Raw genomic sequence first — 12,620 nt, forward strand, 5'->3', positions numbered from 1 at the left:
AGGGGGCAGGCAGGAGGGGAGAGGGAGGGACCTCTGCTTTCAGAAAAGCTGATCTGAGAATGATAGCATTAAAAAAAAAAAAGATACCACCATCACGAACCATGGCAACAACAACAAAACTCTGAACACTCTGACTGCTCGGGAACAGTTAGCAACGCAGAGGCCCAGAAGCCCAACGGGAGAGGCAGACTGAGCTGGGATTATAGACTTCATGCTTCCCAGTTACACAAGTTGCAGCCTGATCACTCAGGTCCTGGGGCAAATTCATTTGAGTAACTGTTCAACAGCCTGTGCTCAGTTTCCGAGAAACTTTCCATGCTCTGGTTTTAATGCCAGCTCTAACTCCCTGTTCTTTGTTTTTCAGAAAAACACTGCCCTTCTCTGGTCCTTGTCCCCAGCACTGGCTTCTCCACCACAGTCAAAACTTCTGGTATGCTTAGGGACAAAGCATTAGCATCCCACATGCACGCCCTTCCTAGAGGTATGCGTACGTGCTTGTGCGCGCGCGCGCGCGCGCGCGTGTGTGTGTGTGTGTGTGTGTGTGTGTGTGTGTGTGTGTGTGTGTCCAACAGGAGGCCCTGTCCAGTGGACGTCACAACATGCTGTGCTTCAGGCTTGCACCTCAGGGTAGTCACAGAGTGGTTTTGGGGGGAAAGTATGACACACCCCCTTCCCGATTTGCCCTGTCTTCTCTTCTGAGCTACATGACACTCTGGACAAAGGTCTCTTTGCCCTTCTCTTGGAGTAGAGTATTGGCCATTGCACAACACTTTCTCGGTGAGGCGGAGCTGAGCACAGAGCTCACAGTGCCAGTGACTACACAACCAATCGGGAACTCTGGTTAGAATGGGATGGGGCACAAGTCAGCTATCCGGTGGGCCATCCCAGACTCACCGGGCTTCTTACAGGAGATACCCAGATCAACCACAGTGCTTTGGAACCCGGGCCAGTCCCGGGTATGAGATACCCCAGATGCCTCCATCTCTTGGTAGATCTTGTCTTCTTAATGACTTTGACATGCTCCTCCACTCTAACTCCATATCCAGTTTTAGGCACTGCTCATTCTCAAAACTGAGAGGAGGTCCCCTCCATCACAGGCTGTGGTAACCTGGGCACAGATCAGGTAGGGTAAGCCCTTCCCTTTGAGAGAGTGACTCCAGTGAGCATCCAACTTAAAATTATGGCTGTTTAGGCATTGTGTGCATGTGTTCTGTTATACTATGTAATTATATAGTATAACTATATGATATACACACACACACACATATATATACACACACACACATGCACACTCTTACACACACACATATATAAATGAGGAATCAATCCACAAACAGCCACACTTGGATCTGGGCTATTGGAAGACACCAAGCCGTGGCCTCAGCCACTTTGTTGGAGCCCACACCCTGGTGATTGCCCCAGCATGGGGGAGAGGTCAGTATAGCATCCAAGGGATGGATGGCATCACTGCCCAGACAGAGAACGTTCATTTTTGCAGGTGCTCAAACAGGTTTGCGTTTTAGGACTAAGATTCAAGTGAATGGTCTAATTCCTGAATACATGAAGATGTCCAGGATGCAAGTGGGTTTAGGGAGGGCAGATGAGATAAAGCTAGAGATCATCCCAGCAGGAATAGAGCCAGGAGAGAGAAGGGCATGAGGTCATTCCTAAGAGGACCAAGGATCAAGGAGCAGGTGAAAAATGAGGAGTTAGAGTGAACAAAGTTGATGACGGCAGGACAGGAGCTGTTCCGGAAGTGGTAAGGCTGGTGGCATGGACGCTGCTGAGGCCGAGGAGGATTAGGAAGTGTCCATTGATGGACAATCAGGCCAATGGTGACATTAGCTGCATGGTTTCGGTGGACTGGTATGGGGGGGGGGGGGAATGGAGGAAGCAGAGTTCCTGGAAAATGAGCGAGGAGAGAGAAGTCATCGTGTGGCCCAAGAAGTGTTCAATGACCACAGGAAGGGTGGGAGCTCAGGATATATAAGGCCAACAAGACTCACATTCAAATGCTGAGAGGACTGGTAAAGCCCTCGGAATGTGGGCCAGGGCCTTGTGGAACATTAGAAAGAGTGGTCAGGGCAGGTTTGGAGGCACATCTGTAGGGAACAGAGAGCTGGTCACTGAGGTCATCCTTAGGAGCTGTTTCTGTGATGTGCCAGGGAGATTCCTGATTGGCTGTCACAGTCGAGTGTAAAGAGGAAGAGCTGGTAGCCTAGAGCTCGGTTTCACAAGGTTGGGAAGCCCCAGCCTCTAGGAGAGTTGGCTTTGACATCTGCTCACCCTGACTGCAGGCTACTTAGCTTCTTTCTCTATTTTACTACGGCGGTTGTGAAATTGAAAAGGGCAGAGACGTCCTGGTGGACAAGGGGAGAGAGGCTCAGAAGCCCTTCTCCCTCCAAGGTGTTCCCCAGATTAGAACAGTGGAGAGGTTCTGACTGGCAGCAAGCTGTCCTTCCAGGAAGTCCCAAGGTTCCAGGCTGACTTAAAAACCTTAAATCTGGCCGGGCGGTGGTGGTGCACGCCTTTAATCCCAGCACTCGGGAGGCAGAGCCAGGCGGATCTCTGTGAGTTCGAGGCTAGCCTGGGCTACCGCGTGAGAATCAGGACAGGCACCAAAGCTACACAGAGAAACCCTGTCTCGAAAACAAACAAAAAACCTCAAATCTGTAAATACCCATGACCTTCATCATCATAGTGTGCTCTCTCTGGCCCACACCCAGGAGTGACAGAAAACAGACACGCCAAGTGTCAGGGTTGGGACAAACAGGCCTGTGGCGGTCTAAGCGCATAGGGAGGACGCCGGCAGTCACCCTAGCGGTTCTCAGCAGCCTTTGCCTGGCACCCTCTAATCCCAGCGTCCTTGGCTTGTTCTATCCCAGTTTCATGTCGGTTTGAGAGACAACTCTTGTTGAAGATGACTCGTTTGCAAGCATGGATCAGCAGAGTTCAAGGCAGGAGATGAACTAAGACCCCCTTCTCAGTCTTGAAGCTCTGGTGGTAGCAATGAGGGTAGGGTGGGGTGGGGGGGGCATGTGGCATTTGCTTCCCCCCACACACTTCAGAGTAGCACATAAACCTGACTGATGGGCTAAGGCTTCTCAGAAAAACACACGTCATCTGGCAGATGACGGCCACCATTTGGAACCAGAGGTGAGCGCAGCTTGTCATACTTCCTCAGGAGTGACAATAACAGCCCTGCTTGGGACTCAAGGCCCCTGAAAGCAGTAGGTGCTACTCCACAGGACCCTGAAGTACAAGGAACCTTCTGGCACAGAGCCACATCCGGAACTGCTGTGGGTGGTGCTAATTTAGGGCGGACTCTAAGACCGAGCCCCAGAGCGCACAGGCCAGGCTGGCGCACAGTCTTTCCCACTGAAACAAACTGGGGCTGAGGTTCTGGGAGCTACGCTGGATTTGGAGAGCAAGCAGGAAGGCCCGAGGGACTAAGATTTGCATAGGCCTCAGCTAACTGAGGTCAGGAAATCACTCAGGTGAAGTGTCTGTCCCCTGCTAAGAAGCCAAGAACTAAGGAAGAGGTGATGCCCTGGCTACAGTAACTAGATAGTACCTAGGAAAATGGGTCAGGGAAGCTTTTACATCCCAAGAAGGGACAGTTTCCTCTTGGCCTCTGGCTTTCCAATGTGGGTGTCCGTCACCTGGGGAGCTTATTAACCACGCTGCTGACAGCCTCATCAAGCCTTTCCTAACAAGCCCCAGGAGATGCCTCTGAGCTGATGGCCTCGGGATCCACACGCGGAAACACACAGCTCATCATGCACAACCCGGTCCCCAAGAAGTGACAAGGACACAAGGCAGACTCCATTATAATAGCCATCTTTATTTGTAAAAATCCAGATATAAAACGTAATCTTTCAGTCTTTCCAGGTTTTCCTTTTTTACAAAAACAAAAAGGCACATATAAACCTTGCCCACTGTCGTTCCTGTACAGGGTGTTTTCAGGCAGCCCTCCCCCCGCCCCCCATGACAGCTACATGCTTCATTCCAGGACGTCTGGCTCCCCACATGCTTTGGCGCTTTCCTACCAGGGTAGAGTTCCGAGCTCCAAGACTTGAAGTACACAAAGAGGGGGTGGGGGTGGGTGCAGTGTGGCACGATGCTCCACATGCTCCACGGCGTGCAGGGCAGTGGGTTAGTAGTAGGTCTCCTTCTCCACCCAGCCTGGGAGAGAGGGAGAGAGGGATACATACAGTGAGTGAGTCCGCTTTCAGGAAAAACCAGGACAGTGACTCCCTAAGGATAACTGTGTGTGTGTGTGTGTGTGTGTGTGTGTGTGTGTGTGTGTGTGTGTGTATGTGTATGTGAGTGTGCGTGTGGGTGCGTGCGTGTGCGTGTGTGTGTGTATGCGAGACTCTGTGAGTGTTCGAGGCTGTGTGTGTGTGTGTGTGTGTGTGTGTGTGTGTGTGTACCTGAGGCCTCAGCTGTAGCTAATTAGCTCTCTCCAGGAATACTGTGTTATTAGGTTTATGTCAAGATTTTTTTTTTTTTTTAACGTTACATTATGTTTGGTTTGTACGTTTTAAAGAGAAACCACGCTCTGTATTGACCTTAATTCAGTTCTCTATGTGGGAGACATGACGGCTGTAACCGACTGAGAAGGCAGGCCGGATGCTCACTTACCGCCAGGGCGTCGCCTGATGATGAGCTTCCGCACTTCGTCATACACGAAGATGAGGAGGGAGTAGGGGAAGGCACAGAACCACCACGTAGGTCTGGAGACAGAATCAGTTACCGGGTTAGACACACACGAGGCAGTTCAAAGGAAGACAGAGAAAGCACACGTCGTCTCCAAAACGAGGAGGAAACCATCAGCGGACTCACAGACTCCCCCTCCACTAGGCCTGGAGCTGCAGAAGCCAGCCTGCATTGCATGAAGGCAGCCCGTCTGCCTTGAGCTCCACTTGCCTGTGAATCGAGTTGAGCTGACTGTATTTTCTGCTAACAGTCTGGGAGTGACTGGACATTTCCTTTCTTCCTTTCCTAAAGTGCTTAAGCTCCCAAGTGCATTTGTCTCCCGCCTTGGCATTTGCAGAGAACTGCCAGTGGGGGGTCAAAGCCAGTTTATTCAGACCCTACACTCAGTTTCTGGCCAAGGAATCTGGGAGGACCAGCTGTGTGTTTTGAGTTCCCGGATCTGGGGAATAAGAGAAGTAGAGCCCTGACACATGAGAAAGGTCTTCAGGGGGCCTGGAGAGGCTGCCACAAGGTCCCCAGCAGAGAGACAGGCTCCGGGCAGCCTCCTGCAGGCACTAGGCTTCCTTGACTACGGGCTCCCGGGTAAACAAGGGAGGAAGGATGCCCGGCCAGCTTTGCAGTCCCCGCCCTTCCTATGTGCCCGAAACAGTGGAAAGGTGACCTCACTGCCTCAGCAGGGGCAGGAGCACCGAGGCTGTCAGGAGGAAGTCAGCTCACAAAAGATCCAAAGTGCCTGGAAGGTGGCGAAGTCCCGAGGCCCTGCTCCTCCTCACTGGGACTTCTCAGCTAGCTGTTTGGAAACCCGTGACCCCTTCGACCCTCTTCCCATTCAAGACTCAGGCAAGAGAATCCAACTTGGACATTGCTTGCATCTGATGCGCTGCAGGGTACTGTAGCACACGGTGACCAAAGCCATAAAGACTATTACCTGGAGATCAGAAATAGCCAGCCAATGGAGAGATATGAGAGCCCTGGACCAGGACCAGGAGGGCAAGACCACATGGAGATAAGCTCCAAGGACTTCAGCCGTTTGATGGGTTGGGAGAGAGCATCCTTACCGAAGACATAGGCAGAGAGGGTAATAATAGTGAACTAGCCTACCATGGGCTCGGGCAGGCTGTGAGACACACCCTGGGTGCCAGCCCCACCTTGCCCCATAGACTGACTGTACACACTTGATGTGGCCAAAGGGTATGGTTTCAAAGATGAGGTCAGTGGAGGGAAGTGTTGGCAAGAGGCCAGGAGGAGACATGGTCCAGATGAGTCTGAGCAATGATGGGGTTTGGGGGTGGAATTCAAGAGACTGATGCTCTCAAAGGATCTTGTGTTGGAAGAGCGCCATGCTCTGCAGCTCAACATGTTTTTATCAAGTTGTAGCTGCTCAACCTCAACCAGTTACCGGACAGCAGCGGACACATGTGGAAGTTTCCACTGGCTGCCAGATTTCATGGTGAACCCTATACATAAGAACTGAGACCTAAGAGAAGCACAAAGTCATTCTCTACGCAAAGGCCGGTCTGCTTCTGAACACGGAACGACGGGAGATCTACTTTCTAAACTGCTCAGCTCCGCCCACAACTGACTGTGAGGTCAAAAGAACCCTTTGGAGCCTCCAGGAAGGCAGAGAGGTGACACGTGACCAGGGCGAGCAAACAGACTCGGGCCTGAGCCTCCAAAGCCCAGAACGGCTCTAGGTGGCTGGGCTGTGACTGCAGAGGACCCGAGGGTTCAACAGTTTGCTGTTGAGCAATTTCAAGGAACCAGAGCTTGTACAGTCTCGCCTTGGGCCAAATCCTGGGCCCTGGCAGGTCTCAATTTGTCGGTCTGGTTTACCGTCGGGTCTGGCTTTCCTACCTTCCAGTGCAGAGGAACTCTCACACACACCACCCAGAAGCCCAGCAAGAACAGGCACTCGCACACGACATGAGGGGAAGAGCCACACAAACTATGTCCACACTTTCTGGAATGCAAGAGGCCCAACTTACTTGAGGGGATACATCCTAAGGGCGGCGCCCATCCCAGGGCAGTAGGACAGGAAGGCAGCGAGGGCTGTCTCTTCAAAGAGGCCAAATATTAAGATCTTGTTCCTAAGATTCAAGGGAGACCAAAGTTTACAAGTTGCAAATGCAGATTTCTCTTCTAATGCTCTGTGAGTGTGACGGCAGATCAGCACCTAATGCATGAGCTGTCAGTAAGATCTGAGGGGCAGGATGGGGAAGGCTGAGCATTCTACTCTGTGGGGTGTGTCCAGCCTTTTGACATGGCAACATCTCTACCAAGGACAGGCTTGAGAACTGCAGGTGGTGGGGAGGACGAGGAAAAAAACAAACAGAAAACTAAAACGAAAACAACTCTAAGTAAGCTTGAAACTTCGTGTTGGCCTCTATTCACAGGTATCTGGGGTTCGATGCAGGCTGGACACTCTTGGTGGACAGTTCAGGAACTCGGGCATGGGTGTCAGACGCTCGGCTTATTGTGAAGGTTCGTTTAAAAAGTTACCAGGTCCAGCCGGGCGGTGGTGGCACACGCCTTTAATCCCAGCACTCGGGAGGCAGAGCCAGGCGGATCTCTGTGAGTTCGAGGCCAGCCTGGTCTCCAAAGCGAGTTCCAGGAAAGGCGCAAAGCTACACAGAGAAACCCTGTCTCGAAAAACCAAAAAAAAAAAAAAAAAAAAAGTTACCAGGTCCTCTCTGTGCCCTTCACAACTTACTTCATCCCCTGCTGGAAGACAGAGTTCCTTCTGGTCTTGCAGATGACCAAGTCGGCCCACTGCACCACCACAATACTGACGAAGAACGCTGTGTGGCAGGTGAACTCCACGATCTTCCTCTGCTCGTAGGTCTGAAAGGTGAAAGCAGGCGCCTCAGCCCTGGCTCTTCCCCCACACAGCCCGTGGCCGGCCGCGCTGCACGTCCTCAGGGCTGGAGGAGCACTGGCTCCCACCACAGTGGACACCGGTCCTTACCCACTGCTGCCCGTAGCTGTCTTCCACATCGTTGACCCAGCGGTCATCCCAGGTCTCTCGGATGCCCAACAGGTGAAAGGGGAGGAAACCGTTCTCGGCCAGAATCACAAAGTAAGTGAAGAAGCCCCCCAGGGCCTGGATCATACCTACGGTGGGAAAAGCACCTGAGTGTTAGCCCTCACCCGAGGCCCCCCATCCCCACCCCAGCAGCCCCCCAGAGCATGGAGGGCAGAAGTGGGGGTGGGTTTCCTGGGTCACTGACTGATGAAGGCACAGGAAGACATGCCAGCCACTGTCTCTTGCGGGCTGAGGGCTGGAAGGGAGCATGTGGGACACACTGGGCTGGAGGACACAGAGGTCTTCCTCTTAAAACATGGGCTTCTCTCACACCATCAGTTTTCCTACTTTTTAATCTAAGAAATCATGGTCTCTTTCCACTTCAAGACTTCCACACTTTGCTAGCTCCTGAGGTATCTTATGACAACCCCTTTTCTCCTGTCATTCAACCCAGCAAGGACACCCCAAGTTCTCCAGAGCAGAGCATCTTTCTCTCACAACTAGGTCTTCCTCAAAGATGTGAGGCACTCTCAATCTACTGCTCTGTCGCCGGGAGTTATCTCATGGAATCTGGTCATAATTTCTGTAATGATGCTAATCCATGTTACCTCTCCCAAGCATTCACAGACCTAACCGCTATTAGGATCAAGTCACTCATGGCTCGCTCTATGTTTTCTTGAAAAAGAAAGGCATTAAGAATTAGGGCATTTGGATGTCCTATCCCTCAGATCTCCTGATGGCTGGTCACTCTGCAGAAACCAGTGGCAGATGAGGGTGGGGAGAACCATCATTTGGAGAGGAACCCACAGAGCAAACCTTCGATGTCAAACTCTATCGCAATGAAACAGAGGCATGCGACCCACCCTCCCCACCCAGAGAAAGCGGCCTGAGGGGACAAGTACAGACCCAGGCACCTGATATTCCACAGGGTGGGTGAGGACAGCTGCTCCCAGTGCTTAATAAAGAACTACAGTTTGCACAAAAACCACCAGTCAGGCAGCGAAGCGTTCCCACGGCAGGGAGACTCCAGTCTGGCCCCTATCCCCCTCTACTGCACACTCAGAACTGAACCCAGGGCCTGACTCTGTGACTGAATTGTGTCCTCATCCGTCCCTCTCCAGTCTGAACCCTGTCACAGCCTACCCCAGACAGAGAACATCCCTCCAGGCCCTTCCTGGCGCCTGCTCTACACTGGGACAAGGCTCACCGATCTGTCCATAGGCCATGCTGATCAGGCGCTCATTCACAAGTTTGTCCGTTTTGGGATTTCTGGGCTGTCTCTTCATGATGTCGCTCTCAGCCTGCTCATAGGCCAGGGAGATGGCGGGAACCTGCCAGAGGTGAGGAGGGAAAGAAGTGGGTATCAGGAACTTGTATTACAAAATTCTTGCTCCCTCCCTCTTAAAAAAAAAGATTTTATTTATACATGCTGTGTGTATGTTGAATGGGAGGCTCGCCAGGCACTCTTAACCGCTGGGCCATCTATCTAGCCCCTGCCCTCTTTTTTCTGAAAGTTTTTTTTTTTCTGTTATTTTTTGTTTTTATTTTAAATACATGGAAGACTATTAGGGAATCCGATGATTCCTTAAGTAAACTTGTACAAAAGTGGGAACTCTTTTTCTGGTAACACAATATGGACAATTGCCCTGATGACAAGTCACACGGAGCCAGTGATGCTGAGGCTTGGCTAGTCGTTGAGAATTTCTTTTCATACACCAGCTCCATAGGTCCCAGGAACAACGAGAGCTGGTAGCAGCCTATGGGGACATGTCATCACTACATTCATTCGTGGCTGTGACACTCACATACCATGTCAGTGCCCAAGTCAATGCAGAGGATGGTCACAGTCCCCAGGGGCAGTGGAATGTTCGCAATAATAAATATCAGGAAGGGGGTGATTTCCGGAATGTTACTGGTGAGGGTGTAAGCAATGGATTTCTTCAAGTTATCAAAGATCAGGCGACCTGGAAAAGCAAGACGTTTTTATTAGACGGCTGAAGAGACAGACACGAAACTGAACACGAGTGTGGAAGCCCGCTGCCTGCCTGCTGGGGAGCCCTTCAAAGGTGCTCTCACCTTCCTCCACTCCAGTCACAATGGAGGCAAAGTTGTCGTCCAGGAGAATCATGTCAGCAGCTTGCTTGGACACATCTGAGCCAACAATCCCCATGGCAACCCCAATATCTGCTTTTTTCAAAGCTGGAGAGTCGTTGACACCATCCCCCGTGACGGCCACGATGGCACCCTGCCCAGAGGAGGAGGAGATGGGTTAATAAAGCCCCATTTCTTTGCAGGGATGAAAAGGGAGAGACAGTCAGCGGATGATAGATGCCTTTCTCTCCCACGGAGGCTACACAGAGCCTTGGAACTACCTTGGCCCCGTGCTCACACGGACCCCACCCACAATGACAACAGGGAGAAATGACAAGGACAGTCTCCCCATTTAGCCTGGACTACTCAGGGGAATGACCCCGGTGAGTGGCATTGGGCAAGCCCCATTCCTGCAGGTACAACAACAGTTAAAACTTAGGGGAGGGTCTCCTGGCAACCGCCACGTGCACTAACGACCCTGTGACCCCATTCTGCTGCTCCTAGGGACTCACTGAGGCTGAGCTCTGCACTACAGTACAAACCGGCCACAGGCTTCTATCACTGCTGCATGGCTGAGTCACTCTTCCTACGCCTGGAGCTCCCTACCACACAGACACAGAGAGCCTGTTCTCTCCACTTCAGCTCCGCTCCCACGGGACCGTGGGGCCCGATGCAGCTCACTGACCTGCCTCTGGCAGCCCTCCACGATGATGAGTTTCTGCTGAGGAGAGGTCCTGGCGAACACAATCTCCGTGTGGTACCGCAAAATGTCATCCAGCTCCTCGGAGGTCATGTCCTTCAAGTCACTGCCATGCACGACACAGGCCTTGGCATCTCTAGGAGCAGGGTCAGGGAAGCAACAAAGGTCACCGTCCATTCGGCAGCACTTCAGAAAGGGAACCCAGACCCAGCAGAGGACGCCCCACCACTTCAGAGCTGGTCTCATTCCGTATTTACAGACTGTCACGCAGGGCGCCACACTCAAGGCTCACAGTCACCTGAGGCTGGCCGGCTTGCTGCCTTCCTCTCCCCAACACCAACAGACAGACGGAAGTCAGACACATTTTTAGAAATGGCAGAGCTGAGAAAAACCTTTCCTACCGTCTGCTTTTTAATGTGTGTACGTGCACGTGTGTGCGTGTGCGTGTGCATGTATACACGTAGGTACACGCGTCTACACGGGAATGCAGGCCAAGCCGTACATGTGGAGGCCAGAGAACAGCTTTGGGGAGTTGTTTCTCTCCCTCTCCCTTCAGATGTGTTGCAGGCAGCGAACTCAGGTCACGAGGCTGTGGCAAGCACCATCGCCCTCTGAGTGCTCTCTGAGCGACTCCCTGGCTTCGACTCTCCACATTTTACTTGAACGCTAGCTCCCTCCTTGCCTGAGTTACCCGAACAATTGTTCTTCCTCATTCACTTTCTCCGTGTGGACCTGGAAACTGACCAGACACTAAGAGTCCAGCGGCGATCAGCGCTGGACCAGAAGCCAGGCCAGACTCTTTATTATCTGACTGCTCCAGTTCTGGGCACCCTGAATACCTCTAAGCCTCTACCTCCAAGTTCTGCATGACATCGTTACAACAAGCACTCCGAACAGCAATCACCACGTGGGTTAGTGTGGCTTTCTCCCTTTGAACAACAAGGTCACGTTCTGGTGGTGCAGGTGCATTCCCTATTCCCCTGGTGCAAGCCAAGAAACCAGTCCAGAGCCGAGAAGAGATTCTATTTAAGCTTCCTGCTGTACCTGGGGTTCACCTGGTTCACTGGAATGTTGAGGCGGGCAGCAATGTCTTCCACAGTTTCGTTGCCTTCTGAGATGATGCCCACACCCTTGGCAATGGCTTTGGCTGTGATCGGATGGTCTCCTGTGACCATGATGACCTGAAACAGGAAATTGGATAATATGTATCAACTCACCAAAAACATACACATGTATTTACAGAAAGAAACCACAGCCCCAAATCAAGATTTTATGACACACGGTCACATCATATTTCATGTATCATCTCTTTTAACAGAAACGTAAAATCCAATTTTACTAAAACCCCCCAGAGAGAGAGAGAGAGAGAGAGAGAGAGAGAGAGAGAGAGAGAGAGAGAGAGAGAGAGAGAAGAAAGAAAACCTAATCTTGGTGGGTGGGACTGTAAAGGCAAAGGTATGTATAGGTAGAGGTGTGTATAGGCAAAGGTGTGTCTACTGCTGGTTAGTACTTATACACTCACACAATTCTGAAGAATAGTTACAGATTTTAATTGTGTGTATATGAGTTTGTATCGAGGGGAGAGGGATAGCATGGTGCAGGAGTCCTTGAAAACCAGAGGCATCAGATCCCCTGGAGCCCGAGTCACAGGTGGCTGTGAGCTGCGTGACGTGGAGTGCTGGGTCCCATGCAAGAGCAGTAAGAACTCTTAACCACTAAGCCATGTCCCCAGACTATGTTCCTATTTTTTTTTTAACTTCAAAAGAAACAAAGCACTTGACAGAATAATTTCTATCAAGCTTCTCAATGAAGTATTTTCGTAGGTGTGAAAACAGCGGAAGTGACAGGGTAAATACAACACCACGTGAGCCCTTCACAGAAGACAGAACAAGTCACTGAAGAGTGAAAACACCAGAGAGGCGTCGTCTGTTCTTTATCCAACACTTGAACAATTATCTGATCCTTCAGGGTTGCGCCCAAGGCTTTGGAAATGAGAAACTGATAGACACTCCGAGAGGGGAAGCAGCTGCCTAGATCCGGGAAGCATCCACAGGCAGGGCACCAGGGCTCTGTGATGGAACCAGTGAA

At 51.5% G+C, this 12,620-nt stretch overlaps 1 protein-coding gene across 1 annotated transcript in view; it reads right to left on the reverse strand.

Annotated features, from left to right (window-relative positions):
* Positions 1 to 3,824: 3,824 nt before the first annotated feature.
* Positions 3,825 to 12,620, reverse strand: part of Atp1a1 (ATPase Na+/K+ transporting subunit alpha 1) — a 28,821-nt gene continuing 20,025 nt past the window's right edge. The window contains exons 14-23 of the mRNA XM_052730823.1: positions 11,577 to 11,713; positions 10,518 to 10,668; positions 9,818 to 9,986; positions 9,551 to 9,705; positions 8,949 to 9,072; positions 7,685 to 7,830; positions 7,430 to 7,560; positions 6,705 to 6,806; positions 4,645 to 4,736; positions 3,825 to 4,185 (exon numbers count right to left, since the gene is read on the reverse strand). Coding sequence (XP_052586783.1) covers positions 4,157 to 4,185; positions 4,645 to 4,736; positions 6,705 to 6,806; positions 7,430 to 7,560; positions 7,685 to 7,830; positions 8,949 to 9,072; positions 9,551 to 9,705; positions 9,818 to 9,986; positions 10,518 to 10,668; positions 11,577 to 11,713 — 1,236 coding nt within the window. The 3' untranslated portion in view covers positions 3,825 to 4,156. The remainder of the gene's footprint in view (positions 4,186 to 4,644; positions 4,737 to 6,704; positions 6,807 to 7,429; positions 7,561 to 7,684; positions 7,831 to 8,948; positions 9,073 to 9,550; positions 9,706 to 9,817; positions 9,987 to 10,517; positions 10,669 to 11,576; positions 11,714 to 12,620) is intronic.

The sequence above is a fragment of the Peromyscus californicus genome, unplaced genomic scaffold (genome assembly GCF_007827085.1).
Source record: "Peromyscus californicus insignis strain IS unplaced genomic scaffold, ASM782708v3 Scaffold_9__1_contigs__length_137607984, whole genome shotgun sequence".
Taxonomy (NCBI): domain Eukaryota; kingdom Metazoa; phylum Chordata; class Mammalia; order Rodentia; family Cricetidae; genus Peromyscus; species Peromyscus californicus.